The 22,447-nt window shown below is 36.5% G+C and overlaps 1 protein-coding gene across 4 annotated transcripts in view; it reads right to left on the reverse strand.

Annotated features, from left to right (window-relative positions):
- Positions 1-2,412: 2,412 nt before the first annotated feature.
- The window catches only part of UPRT (uracil phosphoribosyltransferase homolog), a 139,397-nt gene continuing 119,362 nt past the window's right edge, over positions 2,413-22,447 (reverse strand). For 3 of the 4 annotated variants that reach the window (XM_025372313.1, XM_025372310.1, XM_025372312.1), the window contains 6 exons: positions 13,497-13,539; positions 10,595-10,664; positions 9,467-9,529; positions 7,106-7,267; positions 6,035-6,133; positions 2,413-3,607 (listed from right to left, as the gene is read on the reverse strand). In XM_025372313.1, coding sequence (XP_025228098.1) covers positions 3,501-3,607; positions 6,035-6,133; positions 7,106-7,267; positions 9,467-9,529; positions 10,595-10,664; positions 13,497-13,517 — 522 coding nt within the window. In that variant the 5' untranslated portion in view covers positions 13,518-13,539 and the 3' untranslated portion in view covers positions 2,413-3,500. Of the gene's footprint in view, positions 3,608-5,984; positions 6,134-7,105; positions 7,268-9,466; positions 9,530-10,594; positions 10,665-13,496; positions 13,540-22,447 lie in introns of all 4 variants that reach the window. The other variant, XM_025372311.1, reaches the window with a different exon arrangement.

Genomic DNA, 22,447 nt, shown 5'->3' on the forward strand with positions numbered 1-22,447 from the left:
GCCGGGGTGATGGAATGAAACCATGTCTCAAAAAGCCCCACACATAAGTTAAAAGTAAAAGGATGAGGCCAGGCATGGTGGCTCACACCTGTAATGCCAGCACTTTGAAAAGTTGAGGTGGACAGATCACTTGAGGTCAGGAGTTCGAGTCCAGCCTGGCCAACATGGTGAAACCTCATCTCTACTAAGAATACACAAAGTAGCCAGGCATGGTGGTACATGTCTGTAGTCCCAACTACTTGGGAGGCTGAGGCAGGAGCATCACTTGAACCCAGGAGGCAGAGGTTGCAGTGAGCCAAGATCACACCATTGCACTCCAGCGTGGGTGACAGAGTGAATGAGACTCCATCTCAAAAAAAAAAAAAAAAGAAAAGTAAAAGGATGAAAAAAGATATGCCATGTTAATATTATTCAAAAGAAAGCCAGAATATTTATATTAACATCAGCCAAAGCAGATTTCGGAAGAATAATAACAGGGATAAAAGGGAATATTTCATGATAAAGAGTCAACTTATCAAGGGAACATAACAATCCTAAAAGTTTACACTCCTAACAACAAAGCTTCAAAATACATAAAGCAAAAACTGATAGAACTGAAAGGAGAAACAAACAAATATAAATTTTAGTCAGAGATTTCATCAATCCTCTCCCAACAATTGATAGAATAAGTAGACAGAAAATAGTAAAGTTGCCTCAGAAGGAGCAGACAAAAAAAAACAGAAAATCAGTAAAGTAGAAGACTTGAACAACACTATCAACCAACTTAACCTAATTGACATAGAACACTCTATCCAAAAATGGCAGGATAAAACATAGTTTTCAACCACACATGGAAGATTTACCAAAAGAGACTATATTCTGGGCCATAAAACAAGTCTCCATAAATTTAAAAGGATTCAAATAATAAGAAGTATATTCTGTCACCACAATGGGATTAAATTAGGAAGCAGTAACAGAAAGAAATCTGGAAAATCCCATATTTGGAAATTAAATGACATGTTTCTAAATAACCCTGGGTCAAAGAAGAAATGAAAAGAAAAATGAGCAATTATTTTTATATAAATGAAAATGAAACATACTATATCAAAATTTGTGAGGTACAGCTAAATCAATATTTATAGGAAAACTTGTAACATTAAATGCTTCTATTATGAAAGAAATATCTTAAATCAAAATGTGGTCTCCAAAACAATATTAGCATCTCATGGGAACTTGTTAGAAATGCAAATCCTTGGACCCTAACTGAGACCTACTGAATCAGAAACTCTAAGGGTGGAGCCCAGCAATCTGTGGCCCTCTAGGTGATTCTGATGTACATTCAAGTTTTGAGAACCACTGCATATACTATTGGAGTGTTGTTTTTATTGTGCTAGGGTGTGTTCTTCAGTAAGGAATATACACAGTTTATACTGCTCTGAAGTTCATATCACTTAAAAACAATCTTGTTTTGAATAGTCTGTTAATCTTGTGTTAAATTTAGAATACTTAAAAATGTCCCATGCTCAAAGAGTCCTGCAAGTGATTAACCCTACAAATAATGCCTCATTTGCTTAAAAGACACAAACTTCAAAAGCCATAGGTATAATTTTCTTGAAATCTAGAAAGGGATAGAAGACAAACATCAGGGGGGACTATGACCTCATTGAATACTTCCTACTATTCATTCTAGGCTCTTCATGTGGGAACCAAATGTAGTCAACTAAATATCAATCAAGGAACAAAGACATGTTAAATCTAAATGGCTGGTAATACAAAAATAATTTGCTTAAAATATGGTTTTATATCTACACTTGAATGTAAATTTGTCTGCTGTTTTGGAAAGTCACCTCAAATGAAATACTGAAGCCCTAAAATAAGTACTAATTTAGAAGCATTAACTCCTATAGTGGTAGGTGTCATCTTTTCAACTAGTTTGATGCACCAATCTCAAGCATATCTGTTCTCCATCTAAATTTGCTGGTTCACATCTGTGCTGGGAGAGGGAGATAGAAATTCTGGCTTTAATGGGCTTTAGTTATAACTTCTGTTAGTCAGGAATAAACAAAATCCACACTGTATCAAGACAGTTAACTGACGAGTATAGATGAGAATTTCAATAACAACTTGAAAGCAACATTTGCCATGGAAGAACTATAATATGAGTAATCTATTAATCTCAATTTATTACATGACAGTCTTCAAAAATAAAGGGAAAAACATACTGAAGTTCTTCTAGTATTCTAGTCTCCAAAGGAAAAATATAATCCAGTCTACACTAGGCTTCCTTCCTCTCCCCAATCTTTGCTGATTTCATCAGCTTTGGTTCTTTCTAAGACATTTCCTTCTGCTCTTTTCTGTGCTCTTGAACAGAGGCCCACAACAGCTGCCTATGGGGCCATGGGAGTATAATTAATCAAGTAATCAGCTAGCCAACACTGTTAAAATGTTTTAATATCAATATAAAATGAGATCAGAGTTTTACAAGCAGATTTCAGAACACCAACATTGATTTCCAAAATGGTTTCTCTCCTTTCAGAAGCCTAAAGATGAACATATACAAAACTTAGGCGTTTTTATAAAAAGCATGGTTTTTTTTTCTATTTTAATACATCTACAGTTGACAAACATGCAAAATAACTAATTTCCAAATCAAAGGTCTCTAGCAGAAACATCCAAATTAAAAATGAAGCATTTAAATTTACTTACTGGCCATGAAATCCAGCAAGAAACCACCCTTTCTCCCACACTTCAGAAAAACCACCAATTCCTTCCTAGAGGATTGATGGCATTAACAGTACTTGGCTCTCCCTTGTCAGCTTCCAGACATCCCCGATTCAATCTTGTAAATTAATATTACAGTTCCAATTACTGAAAATGCCCCACCATCTTCTTCACTGCATTACAGCTTAGCAAGGCACCTACCAACAATGCAGTTTGGGAAATGAGCCATGAAGAACATAATGGCCTGAGAGTTAACCATACATCCTAGGTCTGCCAGTTGAATGAGGACATTAATGGGAATGTAAAATTCCAGGAGACATTCTTTTATTCTCCTCTCCAAGTTACTAGCATGTCCAGTATCAGAAAGAAAACAGTACAGGAATGTGGCAATAGCCACATATATGAAGCCTTACTAGAGCTAAAACCAAACTAAACAAAATGCAAACTACAGTGGGACAAAGAACTGACTCTCATTTGAGTTTTATTTGTGGCTTCAAGCAACCTCCAAACTAAGAGGCTCATAAATTACGAAATAATTTTAATGCACTGAGGATTCAGTAATTTGCATTAGAATATTATTAAAATTTATGTTTTGTAAGAGTTGCATGTACTTCATTGTTGAATTTGGTACCAACAGTAAACAAATAACTAAATGAGATATAACCTCAAATATACGTACTTCCAAAACTAAAAAGCATTTTAACACATTCTTCTCTGCCTCTCAATTGAATCAGTAAAACAAATAGAAAATCAAAACATGATTGTACTATTACACAAGATGATTATTTTACTTAAATAACTTAGTCTGTTCCAAAATATTTCTGTCCAAAATGTGTAGGTGCAACAGGATGAACTTCAGTAGTTAAAATTGTGATCTCTGGAAACTCCTGAATGATTGATTTGGCACCTTCAAAAAAAAAAAAAAAAAAGTTATTATGGTAGGATGTTTTGGTAACACCAATTGTAATTCAGGAATTTTGTAGTTATTGCCACTAGGTCTAAAATTGACAGAAGACAGAGAGCAATGATCTTTGAATACCTAATCAGACTTGGTTAATCTCTTCCTTTTTATAAAGTCTGAAAAGCTTTGACAGTAGTCAAGACTATGCCTCCTCCATCTCACTAATACATTCTTAGAATTATTATTTTATACTCAAGTTGAAAAATATAGTTATTCAGTTACAGAAATTTCCCCCTGAAGAGTATTTTTTATTTTGTTTTATTTTAAAGGTGACTGTAATAGAGTGAATACAGTCCTTTTTAAAACGAAGATCACAGGCCAGGCACAGTGGCTCAAACCTGTAATCCCAGAGCTTTAGGAGGCTGAGGCAGAAGTATCACTCAAGGCTAGGAGTTTGAGACCAGCCTGGGCCATACGGCAACACCCCATCTCTATTAAAAAAAAAAAAAATTAAAAAGGATCACATATAAGATAATGGTTTCCCAACTGAAACACTATGAAACAAGTGCAGTGTTTCATAGCATGCTTGTTTTTCACAGAAAAAGCTGATGTGTCAGAGCACACCAGCTTTTTAGAAGTTAGGACTCTAGCTTATCGAGAGAGGAACAGGTAGGGAAAAAAAACAAGGACTAGGATGTTCAGTGTAGAGTGATTTGGCATAAGAAAAAATGTGAAAGTATGTAAATAACTCACAATAAGGAAATGGTTAAATAAATAACATATATTCAAAAGATATAACTGTTAAATCATGTTTTTGGAAAATATTGAATGGCATCAAAAAATGTACATGGTAAATGTAAAAATGTAAAAAATGTATAAATAACAGCATTAGAATCACATAAAATGTTATCAGCAAGCTTAGAGATGACCAATACAAATTATGACTATTTTAATTACCCTGTCAAACTAAAAATCCATAGCAAATCCTGCCACAGAATATAATTTTTCAGCTATAAATGTCAAAGAATAGTACATCATTCTCATGTATACTATTAGAACTAAAACGAGTGCTTTTCCATTCCCAAAGGCAAAAATTTTAATAATTATTGGATTCTCTCAATTTTTTCAATGCCACCTGTGTTATATATATAAATGATAATTAAGCAAATCACCTTTTGTTACCACCAACATTTGAACTACAAGTAATACTTGGTTATGAAACAGCAAAGTAATCAAACAGGCCATAATTCCTATCAATAACCTACTGAAACCAGCTTTCCCAACTAGATATACTGTAGCCTCTTCAGAACTGGCTAAGACTTAGAAATTTTGGAAATGAGAAAACACCTGACTAGAGAAACCATACATTGCCCTTTTTAAAAATTATGAAACAAATACAAATTCACTGTAGAATACTTGAAAAATACCAATTTAAAGCTTAAAAATAAAATGAAAAGCACTTAGAATCCCACCAACCTAAGATAACCACTATTAACATTGTGTATGCATTTTGAAACCAAAATTGAAACAACATTGTCTGTCTAGCCTCTCATGCTAAGGAAAGATTTATTAGGTTCCATATTAAATCCAACTCTGATTTTTGTAATTAAAATAGTCATAATTTGTACTAGTCATCTCCAAGCTTGGTGATAACACTTTACCCTATTCTAATGTTGTTATTTTTATACTGCTTTTTTACATTTACCATGTACATTTTTGGATGCCATTCAATATTTTCCAAAAACATGATCTAACAGTTACATAATAGTATATCCTTTGAATATATATTATTTATTTAACCATTTCCTTATTGTGAGTCATTTTTATACTTTCACATTTTTTCTTATACCAAATAACTCTACAGTAAACATCCTAGAAGCTAAATTTCTACATGCACCTATAATTATTTTCTTAAAATATATTCTCAATTGTTCTATAATGTATGGCAAAAAAACACTAGGATCTTAAGTTAGGTATACCTCCTTCAGGAAATGGAGAACACACAGTTCTCTCTGCCCTTTGAGCAGAAGTTTAACTTTAAAAACTTCCGCTCTTCACTTCACACTGCAAAGATTACTTCAGTAAGACTACAGGGCTAGCTAGAACCTTATATTTCTTGCTCTTTGTGAGCAGTTCTCAGGCCTCAGGGAAACAGGAACCTTTCAGTCATTTGCAGGCCAAACCAGGAAAACAACAGCAATTCTTTTAAATGGCATTAGTTCATACTTCTCCATTTGCATTTGAACATTAGAATGGTATAAAATGTTATCAGTCAGCTTAGAAATGACAAACACAAGTTATAATTACCAAAATTAGATTCAGATTTAATGTGAAAGCAGATAAACTTTTCCTCCGGATTAGAAGCTAGAAAACGCATACTTACCCACCTCAGGTCTATCTGGAGCCCTAGTTACTGCCTCATGCTGAACTCACCATGAGGAGTGGAGAACAGACTGAGTAGGATGATAACACTGGGTTGAACTCCATGTTCTATAAGAACCTTTACAGCTTCAATTACAGTATTTCCAGTGCCTGAAATCAAAAGATAACCAAATGCATTAGCAACCTGAACATTAATTTTAAAAAGTCTTTTTTTTTTTTTTTTTTTTTTTTTTGAGACTGGGATTCACTCTGTCACTCAGGCTGGAGTGCAGTGGCATGATCTTGGCCCATTGCAGCCTTGACCTCCCAGGTTCAAGCCATCCTCCCACCTCAGCCTCCCAAGTAGCTGGGACTATAGGCACATGCCACCACACCCAGCTACTTTTCTATTTATTGCAGAAATGGGGTCTGCATATGTTGCCCAGGCTGGTCCTAAACTCCCGGGCTCAAGCGATCCTTCCACCTCGACCTCCCAAAGTGCTGGGATTACAGGTGTGAGCCACAGCACCCGGCCACAAAATGTCTTTGAAGCAAGGGCAATATAGCAATCTAACATAAGAAACCACTTCATTTGAAGGTACTTGTTCTTTATCCGTGCTATTTTCAATAATGAACATGACACATACACTTTTGAGTTATCAAATACCAAGCCCTAAATTCATTTAGCATATGAGCTATCAAATTTAACATATTCCCTCTCACCTCCCTTAAAGACCATGCCAAGTGTGGTCTGAGTAAGCTTAAGAAAGAGAACAGAAGAGCAGGAAAAAATATTACCTCCAGAGAGAATAAATTATTGAGGAAAATCACTGCTGTACTCATTAGGCTAAAGAGGAGATATGTTTCGATATATTTTCTGAATTCCATATATTTTGCCTCATTAAATCATTTGTTTCAACGTATTCAAGATAGAAGCTTGTTGGGGCTAATAAGGTCTGACTACTGTATATTCTCTTATTATGCAATAAAACCGCTCCAGTGAACTGCCCGGGGCAGTTTTCCCAACTGAGAAGAACACATTTAGAAACTATTTTTGCCTTTTATATAAGGGTACCTAGGAGGCAGGCACTAAGTTGAATTTAAACCCTAACCAAAGGTTACAAATAAACGGAAGCCACTCACTGAGAATTGGATACATCAGAAGGACTTTTCTCCGGTAAATGTCTGGGGGGAATTTGGCATAATATACTTTAGCTCTTTGTGTCTCCTCATCACTCTGAATCAGGATCTTTCCAATTCGTATGGATCGACAGCAGTCTCGTAAACCTTGTTCCATTGCCTCACCTTGAAGAAGAAAAAAGAAAGAAAAAATATTAGGGGAAACAGAGAGAAAGTCCAAGAAAAGGCCAAAGTATAGTTTGTCACTGTTATTAATACAAAAACGAAGGAAGAGGAAAATAATTATTCTGAAGCTGGCAGCTTTTATTTCTGATATGCTCATATTTCATACTTAGTGGAGGTTAATGAAACCAGGTTAAGGGCTGGTTAATGAAACTAGAATAAGCTAATTTTATTGCTGGTTTACAAGTTTTAGAGCTGTCATGCTTCCGTGATTACAGGAAATAAAGCATTTTGTTGAGCAGCTCCCTGAGCTTTTTTAATATCAGGAATATTTTTATCTCTATTATTTTAAAGAGGCCTTTAAACCACCTAAATTTGTGACTTTTGTCTGAGAAAATGCAAAAGATTTCTGGAAGAATAAAGGCTGTAGATCAAAAAGTCTCCTTTTAGGTCAAGGTAGCACCAGGGGACATCACTTAGCTCAACAATGACTTCTCAACAGCAAAGATATTGCTGCAAGCAGTGAAAAAGTTGTATATCGTTCCCCCTCTCCCAGGTAACAATAACTAGCACTACCACCATTGGTTTCTGAACACAGAGCTATTTTTGACTCTGAATTCCTTTAAGGGGGTGTTTGCCAAAAGGCAGTCATTCTCGTGCCATCTTCAAGATTTTAGGCCATATCAGAATTCTACCAATACTAGCATTTACTTAACATTTTTCTTAAATTTATTGTTTTCATTTAAATTTATTTTAAGAGGAAACTATATCACTAGGGTAAATATAAAACAAGTATCTTTCTAATATATATGAAAATCAACAAATGGCTATTAAGGTTATAAACAATGCTGTACATCACCACAAGTCATCTGGTATATACTAAGGGTGCAAGGACCATGCTTGTGTCTTTAGGGAAGAAGCTGAACTGAAACAGAAGAAACTGCACCTTAAAAGTCCATTGTCTTTACCAGTTTTTAAAAGTTGAACATCATTGTCCTGAAATGTCCTGAAATGCTATCAATGCTTAAGAGCTACCTCCTAGAAAAAAGGAGTTCCTAGTTTACTTGAGGCATTTAATTGTTCACAAACAGAACTTCATAACCAAAAGAGAAAAGTGAATGTTTATATGTTAAAAATTAAACTATATGTATTCAGTGCAAACAAGTGGAGCTTCTACCACTTATGCAAAAAAATATAAATCTTATGCAAAACAAGTTTGCTGAATGGAAAAAACCCCACATAACAGGTATAGGTTCTAATCACAGGCAAGTGATTTTGCTATACAAAGGTTGGTTTAGAAGGGTAATCAGTTGAACTCAAATACAAATATAACATTCATAAGACCAGCAAATGGAAATACCTAGAATTAATGACAGTCAAGCACTTTTGCCTATGCGGTCACATAGTCATCACATATAAAGTTTAAAAGGATTAGGCCGGGTGTGGTGGCTCATGCCCATAATCCCAGCACTTTGGGAGGCTGAGGCAGGAGCATCACTGGAGGCCAGGAATTTTAGACCAGCCTGGGCAACATAGCAAGACCTCATCTCTACAAAAAAAAAAAAAAATTGCTTTTCAATTTGCTAGGTATAGTGGCACGTGCCTGTAGTCCTAGCTGCTCAGGAGGCTGAGGTGGGAGGATTACTTGAACTCAGGAATTTGAGGTTACAGTGAACTATGATCACGCCACCATACTCCAGCCTGGACAACAGAATGAGACCCTGTCTCTAAAAAAAAAAAAAAAAAAAAAAAAAAAAATTAAAAAAATTTAAAAAATTTAAAATATCAAACAAATCATTTAGCCCAACAACAGAAATAAAAACAAAAGAAATATTTTCTCGTCAGGTACTCAAAGTTCTCCAGGCCCGAATTTATACCATATTCCCTCAGTCTTCAAACTGCCCTATTCTCCCCAAGATAGCATCATCACATCCTCCTATCCTCCCATCCTCCCCTGAATCTCTTTGAAAGGTGACTTGCCCATGGGAGCACTCTGTTAGGGAATACGCTCTAGTTAAAATTAGCCAAACCTAGCCTCACACAGGCCATGACTCCACAGCACCATGAGGATAGATAACACAGGGGGTGAGATTTAACTAAAGGCAGGCTGCAATTATGACAGACAAGCCTGCCTCTCTTCTGAAAAACAGCAACCATTTCTATGCATACAAAGAGACAAAAATCACACACATGTGAACCTACCGCTTCTCATTATGCTGACCCCACAATTTCCCTTCTCAAATTTCACTCCTTCATACTTGTACCCTGTTAGGAAATAAAACCAAATAATTTATCTTTCATCACTGGAGTAACCTACTTATTCTATAAAGCGTCTGTGGTTTAAAGTAGATGGGCACAAAGCAACCCTTGTTCAGACACACTGTATAATGCCTGAGATTCCCTGTGGAAGTAATGAGATGAGTCGTGACTTTTCAGTTACTTCTTAATTCTTCATAAGAAACCTGTGGGGATAATTGGGAGAGGCAGACTTCATTGAATGGGAATAGGACTTATTATAACATGATATTCACATACACATTCCTCAAACTGAATTCAAAGGAGAATCACTGCACTCCGAGAATGCTATATACCCCATCAATTCAAACTGGGACCCCACTGTGAGCCACAGCAGAAAGCCTCCTCATTCTATTCTTCTTTATGAGCCTCCATTCTTCCTTAAAAGCAGAAGAAAGTGGCTGAAGTAGTTATTAAGACATGCTCAACTCTTGGTCTCATCCTGAATTTGTGTCAATTATGATGCAACAAGCTCAGTCCCCAATTTTCATAAAGTCAACCCTTTGAATAGAACAGTTTTACATTATTTACTAAAGAACCAAATCATAATTTCAAATCCCTGAAACAGGGATCTTTGGCTACTTTCTATTAAAGGATAGAACAAAGCATCTTCTCCAATTCTTATCATTTTTAGTTTTCTTTTTTACTTTCTATCCTTTTTTACCATGTAATTTCAGTGCGAAAACAGACTTGCCCATTTGTGCTCACCAGCAGCTTTCCCATAGAGATGAAGATAAGCTGCCAGCAATTCTTAACTATGGTCCCAGTGGGCTGTCATCAGAGGCAACACCTGCATGCTGAAGAGTATTTGTTAACCTTTAACTTGAATTGACAAGCAAGCCATTAACAAAAAGTCATCTACACAGATTTCTTTCCTCAATGCCTGAGAATTTTTTTTAAAGATTTTAAAAGAATAGCTCCACCTAGGCTCCTCATTTTGCATATTTATTTTACTTAGACTGCTTTACTTCCATCTTTCCCCATTCTAGCTCGGAATTTTTATGAGGAAAATTTGAGAATAACAGCCCTAGTTACCTGTTGGAGTGGTCACCATGCATTCCGTATATGGCAGCTGATTCAATCCCTCTTCCACAACAAGTCTGATCTAGAGAGTCAAAGGAAAAAGAAGTTGAGAACCTGCTGGGAATCTCCTGTTAGCTGTTAGCTTCAGGAGCTGAACAGTAGGCAGAGTCATGAACACACTAGGCAAAGGTTTCACTTATGGAGGCAGGAAGGGGCCCCCTATCATGTGTTAGATACAGGGATAGATCCAAATGCCATGCTACTTGCTGCTAGGTATCCAGCCTCAAATAGGCACATGATTGCCACCAAAAGGCTCCAATATGCCTTCTGATTCTCACTCTGTCAGTCCAGACTGTGAAGGACACAAAACTCCAGCAAGTGACAACAGTCATGGCAGGCACTCTTAAAAGTAATATACTTCTTATTATTCTGGAAATAGTGCCCACTCGCAATTTCTCTGCTTTATTCAGTACCTTGGAAATCGTTAAGTCAGATGATTTTTAACAAAGGCCCACCATAATGTAAATAAAGCCTGAAACTTCTTTAGAGGAAATAAATGAGTGCATTGGCTGAACCAATTTACTGAGCTTGAAGGAGGATCTAGTAAAATGCACTGGGGCTTCTCAGCTAAAGAAAAGGCTCATATCAATCGTAATGTGTGGTACAAAGGAAAGCATCACTCAGAACTACTAGAAGAGCCTCCAAAAACAAGATATGGTAATCCCATGAACAACCAGAGCCAACTACAATAAAGGTAATGCTGAGTCTGCAATGCACATTTTATTCAATCAATATTACATTACTGATTGAGAATCTGCAACAGCAGGGAGAAGCACCAGGCCCCCATGCTCTGTTATCACAACATATAATAACACCCTGCTGCCATTAAAACAATCAATTCTAAATAAGCCAGGATTTTGTCAGCCTGTAGCATGAGACAGAGGGCCCAGGCACCTCATGAATACTGCATATGTGTGCATACTCACCTCCAGTCACCATCTTCTGTGGATATTTTTTTTTATGAGCAAATTACAAGGGTAAAAGAGGATTCTTTTCTTTGAAGAGCCTAGATCTTTTCCTCCTAGTAACAGCCCTCTAATGAGTCTTACCTCCTATCCCCATCCCCTCCAACACTGGGACAGAAATTAGTGTGCCCAACTCTTACAGGAGAGCATAAAATCAGAAGAGCAACTAAAATATAAAGAACCCAAGGATCTGAGGGCCAAGGAAGCGAACCTTGACAAATTCAGGATAAAATTAATATATATAAAATAATATATATTAATGACATGTGCTGCAGGAGATAGTGTACTAGAAATCCTCAAGAAGATAAACTTAAATAGCTCCAGTCTCTACCACAACCACAACAGACCCCTTCTCACCCCATATCAGGACCTTCAAAGCCACCTGTAGAGAACAGAGAGAGGTCCAACTCATCATCCCCTCAGGCGAATTATGCCATAGGTCCTTACTATCTCATTGGGCTAAGATTATGCTTGTCCTTTCAGGGAAGCATCTTACAATAACCATGAACTTAACTCCTCCTTTCTATAGAAAAAGAACATAAGAACAGCAAAAGAAAGAGGAACCATTTTCTACCAGTAAACACCAAAACAGCAGCCATTAAGATACAAGTTATTCGAGCCAGTTCTTTTGGTTTGATAAAAGCATAAAAAACAGAATGACCTAACTATTGCTCCAGGAATGTCATCCACATTTATCTTGTTACTATCCAAGGGTTTTTACTGCCACTGAAAACTCAAGTAATTTTAAATAAAATTGGTCTCTGAACCAAGAATATTTATGACCAAAAGCAGAACAGGAGTTCTCTATGCTCTTTTGGAATAAATTCCTCAGGCAAGGCAAAACCTAAATGAAAAGTTTCATGCCTTTTTTTCACATTCCTTTTAATCATCTACCTTAATCTGATTATAACTTTGGGGCTAAGAAGCCATGTTCATTCCTTTCTTTCCCAAACTCAATTTGTACTTAGTTTGTAAATCTAGTATTTAGATCATAAACACCATGAGATTAGGGACCATGCCTACCTTCTTCACTATTGTATCTCATCTCTCTGGACACAGTCTAGCACAATGCCTGATTCACACAAGTTTAGTGAAATACATTCATGAAATATACACTAAACTTCATGAATATACACTAAATATAAATATACATTAGACTATATATAAATATAAATATACACTAAACTTTCCTGAATGTAATGTATTTTCTACTGTGGATTAAAACTAACATCCACAGCAGAAAACATGTCAACCTCACTCCAAGCACTGAGCATGCTTAGATATTAACACAAGAAGAAAACACAATGCTTACCCTGAAGACAAACCACTTTGGACTAAGATCCTCTCAGATCACACTAGATAAACAGAATTGGGCTTGGTCAATCCTTAATAGGAAGTGCCTGAGGAAAGCATAGACAGTCAAATGTACTATTCACATGTGAAGGCTAGTACAGGAAAGAAGAGGCAAAATAAGCCTCCTCCCGCTGCTGCCGTAAACTACAAGAAATATATTTTTGTACATTCGCTGGATACCACAAGTGTAACTATTAGGTCTCCTTACATTTTTGGTTTTCTTTTAATGTACTTCACTGCCCTAAGAGGAGGCACTTAAGAATTGCTGAGACTCAAGTTACCAAGATCCATTTGAGAGGTAGTGATATCTCAGAAATACAGGGAATTAGTTCATGGGCAATGCTTTGTGGTGAAGAGTATTGAAGTAGACCTTTAATGCAACAGTGAAACAATACTTCATTAGCCTAGCAAGATGATGGTTACTTAGTACAATCTCTTTCAGCCCCAGAATGCTCTAGAACAAAAATACCCCTTAGTCTACCATGATTATATCACTAGGCAAAATAATGAAATGAAAATGAAAAGCCCGCACCTACCAAACGATCCGCAGAAAACATGAAGTCCCCTCTACTGGCTGTCCTAAAAAAAAGATAATACAAGTTTTAGTCTAAATTAGAGCTTTAAGGCAAAATGTTATTTAATACGTACAGTAACACTGATATTAAGACCTATAACATACTAAAAGCTTAAATGTTTACATGTACAGACTATTACTGAGGCTAGATACTTTTTACTAGGATACAGGCATCTAAATGAGATGACTTGATCAATAATGAAAATGCTTATTTGATATCAACATTAGAGACTGGAACTGAAAAGATCATGCAGTCCCCCGCTGAGCTGCCCAAGTACATATTAGTCAACCAGGAGATGAACAAGTTACCCCTGGAGGGTGAGAACAAGCCCAGAGCTAAAGTTGAGAGGAAACTTTGCAGTAAGAAAAGCACTTTCTCCCCATTTTCCCCCTCAATTCACCTTGATCTAAAACCCATATTACCAAGATAAGTAACCCATCTACTTTGTAATCTTTTTTGGAACTAGAATGGTATGAATAAATAATCCTCTACTTTTGCCACTGCTTTCAAAAACATATAACCTAATTTCTGAGAACTCATTCTCAAATAATTGATAATTTGTTCCTTTTGACTGTTTTTTCAAATGAGTACTTCATTCCCTAGATCTTTCTGCCATTTTCCTGTCCATTTCCTCTGGTCAGTATCCTAAGGTAACCAAGTAATAATAATCCAGGGCTACCTCTACCCACAAGCTGTTAACGAGCCAAAAAGGGAATGTTAAACAACTTATGTTATTTCTGTACATAAAAATGTAGTATTGTTCCTCATCCTTCTTCCATATAAGTTAAATGATCTGACTGAATGGATTGATTTACAGCTTATGTACTTAAAAATCCCCATCTGCCTATCTATGGACTACCTAAAGTATTCTCCAAAACAGCATCAAAATGATATATGCAAACACATATTATCTCAGTATATCATTAATTTCCACTCTTTTTCCTCAAGCTGCATTTGATTTCTCTGAGATGGAAAAAGCAATGAAATAGCCCTGACACAAATGGCATTAGGTTTCTTAGAGTAACCATAGTTCTATCATACTACAGATACTAGCTCTCTAAAATATAAACCACAATTGAGCAACAGCAAGAATATAGGTCTGTGTTGTTTATGTACAAAAATTCCTTAAACTCAGAAAACTCTATCCACACATACCTACACACACACAGAGCCCCTTTAAAACAGGCTCAATTTCATGAACTGTGGTTTTCAAATAAGATTATCCAATTACACCAGCACCTTTCATTTATATAATTAAACTTCACTACAGTGAACTACAAAAATTACTGAAACCTACTGCTCTGTTTGCTAGGTCTATGCAAACTTACCTAGGCAGCCAGAACATAGTTTTTCAATAAGAAGTCTGGATTTGACTTAAAGACATATGCAGTGTTATATATTATGGGAGACACCGGAAATGTCGGTTTTAATTTCTGAACAGTTAGATATCACTTTAATACAGAGAAACAGTATATTAGGTTAAGTGATCAGAGTTGCCCAAATCTGTTATTTTACTTTGGAATCAAACATTTTACTACCTTTCACACCCTCCCCCACAAAAAAATCAGCCTCAGCTAACTTTTGCATAAAAAGCACCTACTTTCTCTACATTCCAAAAAAGGTACACACTATGAGAACTTAATATGAGCTGTTATCTCTTGACATCTATTTGACCTCCAGTAAAATCATTTACCACTCCAAGTAACTCTACAAGCTGTAATTACTTACCTATTTCCTGCTGTATAGACAGACTTCAGATCCATACTATTCATTTTAAATCCATTTAGAAATTAAAGTATATCTAGAATACAATAAGTTGACCTCCTTTTTTAAAAAAAATCCACAATGGCCTTCAATATCATATTTAAATCTTTAACATTGTTAAGACTAGAGTTTCATAAAGCAGGTATTTACTTGTTGTATCAATGAAGCTGCATGTATTCTCTGAGGCTCTATTTTAGACACAACGCTAGGCTGAAATATTTGTTAATAGGGATGTTTTAATATGAACCAGACTCCAGACCTTCTTCATTCCACACACTTCATTTTAAATCATAAATGTAATCTCTCCTACTGGAAATAAAGCTTTGAAAGACACATTAATCATCTTCTATCTGATAATAGTCCCAAATAAAGTCTAATGTAAAATTACCACAATGTAAAAAACACACAGACGCATATCCCTGGAATATTTTAAAATATATCTAAATAACCAAATATCAAATATTTAAACAGATAATGATATTCAGGCACTTGTAATCCAAAGTATAGATATCTAATTAATGTTAGGCTGAGCATATTTTAAATTGTACAAACCCCAACCAGGTTTAACAATGCAGATTTAATCATATCTGAGAACCCACTTTTCTTGACACCTCCTCACACAAACAAATGTGTCACACACCTGTAGCAACAAGACAAATGCCAAAGGCAGTCATTTTAAAAAGTGATCTTCACACTGAAACAACAAAAGAATGAGATTCATACTGGAAGCTAAATCCTTATTTTTTAATTTACTTTTTTTCAACTTTTATTTTACATTCAGGGGGTACATGTGTAGGTTTTTTACCTGGGTGTATTGCATGATGCTGAGGTTTGGGTACAAATGATCCTATCACCCAGGTACTTAGCATAGTACACAACAGTTAGTTTCCCAATTCTTGTTCCCCTCCATCCTTCCCCCTAAAATTTAGTAGTCCCCAGTGTCTACTGTTGCCATCTTCATGTCCATGAGTACCCAGTGTTTAGCTCCCATTTATAAGTAAGAACATGCAGTATTTGATTATCCGTTCCTGCATTCATTTGCTTAGGATAATGGCCTCCAGCTGCATCCATGTCACTGCAAAGGACATGATTTCATTCTTTTCTATGGCTGCATAGGATTCCATCATATATATTTACCACACTTTTTCTATCCAATCCACTGTTGATGGCCACCTACATTGATTCCATGTCTTTGCTATTGTAAATACTGTTGTGATGAACATAACAAGTGCATGTGTTTTTTTGGTAGAACAATTTGTTTTCATTTGAATATATACCCAGTAATGGGATTCTTGGGTCGAATGGTTTCTAATAATTTCAGAAATCTTGAAACAGCTTTCCACACTGGCTGAACTAATTTACATTCTCACCAACAATGTATAAGCATCTCCTTTTCTCCACATCCTTGCAAAGATCTGTTGTTTTTTGACTTTTTAATAATCACCATTCTAACGGGTGTGAGATGGTATTTCATTGTGGTTTTGATTTGCATTTATCTGATTAGTGATGATGAGCATTTTTTCATATGTTTGTTGGCTGCTTGTATGTCTTCTTTAGAAAAGTGTTTGTTTATGTCTTTTGCACCTTTTTAAGGGGGTTCTTTGTTTTTTGCTTGTTCAATGTGTTTAAGTTCCTTATAGATTTCTGGATATTACACCTTTGTCAGATGCACAGTTTGTGAATATTTTCTTCCATTCTGTAGGTTGTCTGTTTACTCTGTTGATAGTTTCTTTTGCTGTGCAGAAGCTCTTTAGTTTAATTAGGTCTCACTTGTGAATTTTTGTTTTTGCTGCAATTGCTTTTGAGGACTTTGTCATAAATTCCCAAGGCCAATGGTAAGAAGGGTAATTCCTAGGTTTTCTTCTATGATTCTTGTAGTTTGAGGTCTTACATGTAAATATTTAATCCATCTTAAGTTTTCTACACAGTGAAAAGTGGGGGTCCAGTTTCATTCTTCCGCATATGGATAGCCAGCCATCCCCAAACCATTTATTGAATAGGTAGTCCTTTCCCTATTCCTTATTTTTGTTGGTTTTGTCGAAGATTAAATAGCTGTAAGTCTGTGGCTTTATTTCCGGGTTCTCTATTCTGTTCCATCAGTCTGTGTGTCTGTTTTTTCACCAGTACCATGCTGTTTTGGTTACTGTGGCCTTATAGTATAGTTTGAAGTCAGATAATGAAGTCAGATAGTGTGATGTTCTCTTTGCTTAGGATTGCTTTGGCTATTCTGGCTCTTTTGGGGCTCCATATGAATTTTAGAATAGTTTTTTTTTCCAATTCTGAGAAAAATAATGTTGGTAGTTTGAGAGGAATAGTATTGAATCTATAGATTGCTTTGGGCAGTGTGTCCATTTTACCAAAACTGATTCTTCCAATCCATGCTCATGAAATGTTTTTCCACCTGTTTGTGTCATCTATGATTTATTTTAGCTGTATTTTGTAGATCTCCTTGTAGAGATCTTTCACCCCCTTGGTTAGATGTATTCCTAGGTATTTTTTTGCAGCTATTGTAAATGGAACTTTTTTTCATTTATTTACTTTATAGATATGGGGTCTCACTATATTGCCCAGGCTGCTCTTGAACTCCTCAGCTCAAGTGATCCTCCTGCTTTGGCCTCCCAGTGTGCTTGAATTACTGGCATGAGCCATCATGCCCAGCCCTGTAAATATGATGTGTTCTTGATTTGGCTCTCAGCTTGAATATCATTGGTGTATATAAATGCTACTGATTTTGGTACGTTGATTTTGTGTTCTGAAATATTACTGAAGTCATTTATCAGTTCCAGGAGCCTTTTAGTGGAATCTACATGGTTTTCTATGTATAGAATCATATTTTCCATGAAGAGATAGTTTGATGACTTCTTTTCCTATTTGGTTGCCTTTTATTTATTTCTCTTGCCTGATTGCTCTTGGTAGCACTTCCAGTACCATGTTGAATAGGAGTGGTGAGAGTGAGTATCCTTGTCTTGTTCCAGTTTTCAAGGGAAATGCTTCCAGTTTTTGCCCATTCAGTACAGTGTTGACTATGGGTTTGTCATAGATATATGGCTCTTATTACTTTCAGATATTTTCCTTTGATAACTAAGAAATGATTTTTTGAGGGGTTTTATGATAAATGGAGGGTACACTTTATCAAAAGCTTTTTCTGCAGCTGTTGAGATGATCATATATTTTAAAATTCTTTTTATGTGTTGAATCACATTTAGTGATTTGTATATGTTGAATTATCCTTGCATCCTAGTAATGGCACCTACTTGATCATGGCAAATTAACTTTTTGATATGCTGTTGAATTTGTTTTGCTAGTATTTTGTTGAGGACTTTTGCATCTATGTTCATCGTAAGTGGCTTGTAGTTTTCTTTTTTCATTGAGTCTTTGCCAGGTTTTGTTATCAGGGTGATGCTGCATTCGTCGGATTCACAGAATGAGTTAGGGAGGAGTCCTTCCTCCTTGATTTTTTGGAATCGTTTCAGTAGAACTGGTATAAACTCTTCTTGCATGTGTGGTAGAATTCAATTGTGAATCTATCTGGTCCAGGTCTTCTTTAGGTTGGTAGGTTTTTTATTACTTATTCAATTTTGGAACTTAATGTTGGTCTGTTCAGGGTTTCAATTTCTTCCTAATTCAATTTTGGGAGAATGTTTGTTTCCAGGAACGTATCCATTTCCTCTAGATCTTCTAGTTTTTGCATCTAGAGTTGTTCATCATAGTCTCTGAGGATCTTTTGTATTTACATGGGATTATTTGTAATGTCACCTTTGCCTTTTCAGATTGTGATTATTTGGATCTTCTCTCTTTTTATCCTTTATCAATCTAGCTAATGGTCTATTGATTTTGTTTATCCTTTCAAAGAAGTAACTTTTGATTTTGTTGATCCTCTTTATGTTTTTGGGTATCAATTTCATTCACTTCCACTCTGACTTTAATTATTTATTTTCTTCTTATAGCTTTAGGGTTAGTTTTTTCTTGTTTTTCTAGTTGCTCTAGGTGTGACATTACATTGTTAATGAGATCTTTTTAACTTTTTGAGGTGTTTAGCACTATAAACTCCTCTTAATCCTGCTTTTGCTGCATCCCAGAGATTTTAGTATGTTGTGTCTCTGTTTTATTTCAAAGAATTTTGTGCAAATCCTCAATTTAATGTGGACTTGTTAAACCCGACTCTTTCCTAAATGTTAAGTGAGACTGTCTATAAAGCACTTTAAAATTTCCTGGGACTCTAGCAATTGTGTATATTTAAAAATATGTACATCTCATAGTAGACCCAAACCAACATGAAACCTTTTCCCCTCTTCTTACTAGGCTTCACTACTACTAGTACTATTACTATTACTACAACTTCTAAATGGAGGGATTCTCTAGCATGTTGGAGGACATTCTCCCCTGGGATAATTACAACTTCAATTCTCACAGCAGATATTGACATTTTATCACTCATTCTGTTTCTTCTCTCTATTCAGAATACACTTAACAACCCTCATCTTTTTTTTTACAAAATCAATTTAACAACTACATATACATACGTGTGTGTGTGTGTATGTGTATATATAGGTATATATCCTAAATCACAATGACTTAAGTATATAACTCTTCTAAAAAAAAGTCCATAAACTACAGGAGGTACCTAATGTTATACACATGTTACTACTTTATTTTCCAGAGGCCACCATTTATTAAAAGCTTCCTTGGTGCCCAGTAGTAACCACTTTTGGTGTATTATCTCATCTAATCCTCATGCAATTTAAGAAGTAGATTTTATTATCACCACCACTTTAGCAATGAGAACAGTGAGGCTTCCAAAAGTAAAGTCAGGTTCTTTACAGCCTGGAGCTCTCCAATTCCAAGTCTCTGAGAAAAGCAATGACTTATATTTTGCCCTAATAAGGAAATGCTTACTACCAAAAGGTTGCCAATTTTTTAGATATCCTTTTAGGATACTTCTCTCCCTGTGAATCAGATTGACGTGTATATACAATGCAAACAACAAAACAATGAGTCTGGGAGGCAAATAAAATATCATTAAAATATTCCTTCTGAAGAGGGAAAAGTTTTTATAACATGGCTTGTAAAATATGTACTAAGGTTACCACATACAAGAATACATCCTTTCCAAAAATGACTAAAGCAAAATCTTGTGACTTATCACCTAAAAACAACTTAATTTAAATAAAATGCTAGTAGCACTGAATTAGTTGTCATTTCAAAAGTTTAAATGTATCACTCTCTCTGGGAGGATTATATACAAAGTTTGTTTGTAGTGTATGGGGCAAGGGGCAGGTTGGGTGTTGTAGCTGGGCATAGGTTTGCCAGATTAAGCAAATCAAAATCAGTACCCACCCCTACAAGTAAATTTGTATTTCAGAAATCTCATGAAATATTTAGGACATACTTAACATTAAAAAATCATGCATTATTTATTTGAATTCAGATTTAACTAAGCATCCTGTACTTTGACAGGCAATCTAAGTTGAGGAGGAAGAATTAAATGGACACAAACTCAGCTCTAATGTGCTTTTTTTGGTTTTGAGCAACAAGTCAAAGGAAAGTACAACAAAAAAGCTTTTCTGGCAGGTTTTAACCAAAGGAATGTTTCATTTAAAGTTAATGTTTAGTGAAAACATGACCTTTACATCCATAACTACTTTATTATTATGAGATCACTAAAATATAGTCCCAAAGTTTGTCATAATATACAGATGATTTATGAATGTTTTTCCTTCTCCTTCCTTTACCTTCACAAAAACAAACCCCCAGTGAAGAATTTGGAGCAAACTTAACCAAAAGCAAAATGTTTTTTAAAAAAATAGTATAATGTTACTTTTTTTTTTTTTTTTTTTTTTTTTGCCAGGTGCAAGTCACCAAGGCCACAGCACTTTAGCACCTTCCTAATAAACTCATAAAATAGAGTGTCAATAACTGTTTACCTGCACCTCAAAGCTGTGTTCAATGTGAACATTCAAAATAGGACAGAGGAGAGGACCCACAGGCCCTCTTAAGGAAGCAGATTGCTCCTGCAGGACCTGGGAGACACCCCAAATACTGTGAGTGCCCCAACTATGGAAGAGAGAAAGGGAGACCCTCCTCTCCCAAACACACAGCCCCACTGAAGAATCTGAAGGTCTGTTTGCGGGAGAAATTTATGACCTTACCTGGAGCTGAGTCAATTTAGATTGCCAAGTAAAATACAGGGGTAGAGGAAGCAGCAGAAAGGCCCTGGAAGCTTGCTGGGTCCCCAAGCAGCCCATTCCTGCCTGACAAAACAGGAATCCATCAGGAGTGAGGTCAGAGGAGCAGGGGGTAAATCTCCACAGGGAGAAGGAAATCTCTAGCTGAACTTTGTAGCAATTTCAATGGGGTGAGAAGCCTCCTGGCCAGAACTCAGGGAGGGCACAAATCCAGTGAGCTGACTCCACAGGCAAGGGAAGAAGTTTTTCTTTCTCAACTTAGAGGCAGGTAGCCTGGGCAATTTTTCAAGCCAGTCGTGCCCACCGCCTGAAAACCGACTTGGGGCTGTTGGAGGGGGCACGGTGGGAGTGAGACCGGCACTTTAGTTTACATGGGAGCTGGGTGAGGCCTGTGACTCCTGGCTTTCCCCCGCTTCCCTGACAACCTGCAGGACTCAGCAGAGGTAGCCATAATCCTCCTAGGTACACAACTCAGTGACCTGGGCATCTCAACCCCATCCCCAACAGCAGCCACAGCAAGACCAGCCCGAGGAGAGTCTGAGCTCAGACACACCTAGACCTGCCCCCACCTGATGTTCCTTCCCTACCCACCGTGGTAGAAGAAGACAAAGGGCATATAATCTTAGGATTTCTAGGGCCCCACCCACCACCAGTCCCTCTCCACACTACTACAGGTGCTGCTCCCTGGAAAGTGCCACCTCCTGGTAAGAGGCCAACCAGCAAAAAAATAGAACATGAAACCACCAAAGCTAAAAACCATAATGGAGTGCACTGCACCCCCCTGCCACCTCCACTGGAACAGGCACTGGTATCCATGGCTGACAGACCCATAGATGGTTCACATCACAGAACTCCCATGCAGACAACACCCAGTACTAGTCCAGAGCTGGGTAGACTCTCTGGGTGGCTGGGCCCAGAAGAGAGACAACAATCACAGCAGTTTGGCTCACAGGAAGCCACATT

Source organism: Theropithecus gelada, chromosome X, assembly GCF_003255815.1.
Source record: "Theropithecus gelada isolate Dixy chromosome X, Tgel_1.0, whole genome shotgun sequence".
Classification (NCBI taxonomy): Eukaryota; Metazoa; Chordata; class Mammalia; order Primates; family Cercopithecidae; genus Theropithecus; species Theropithecus gelada.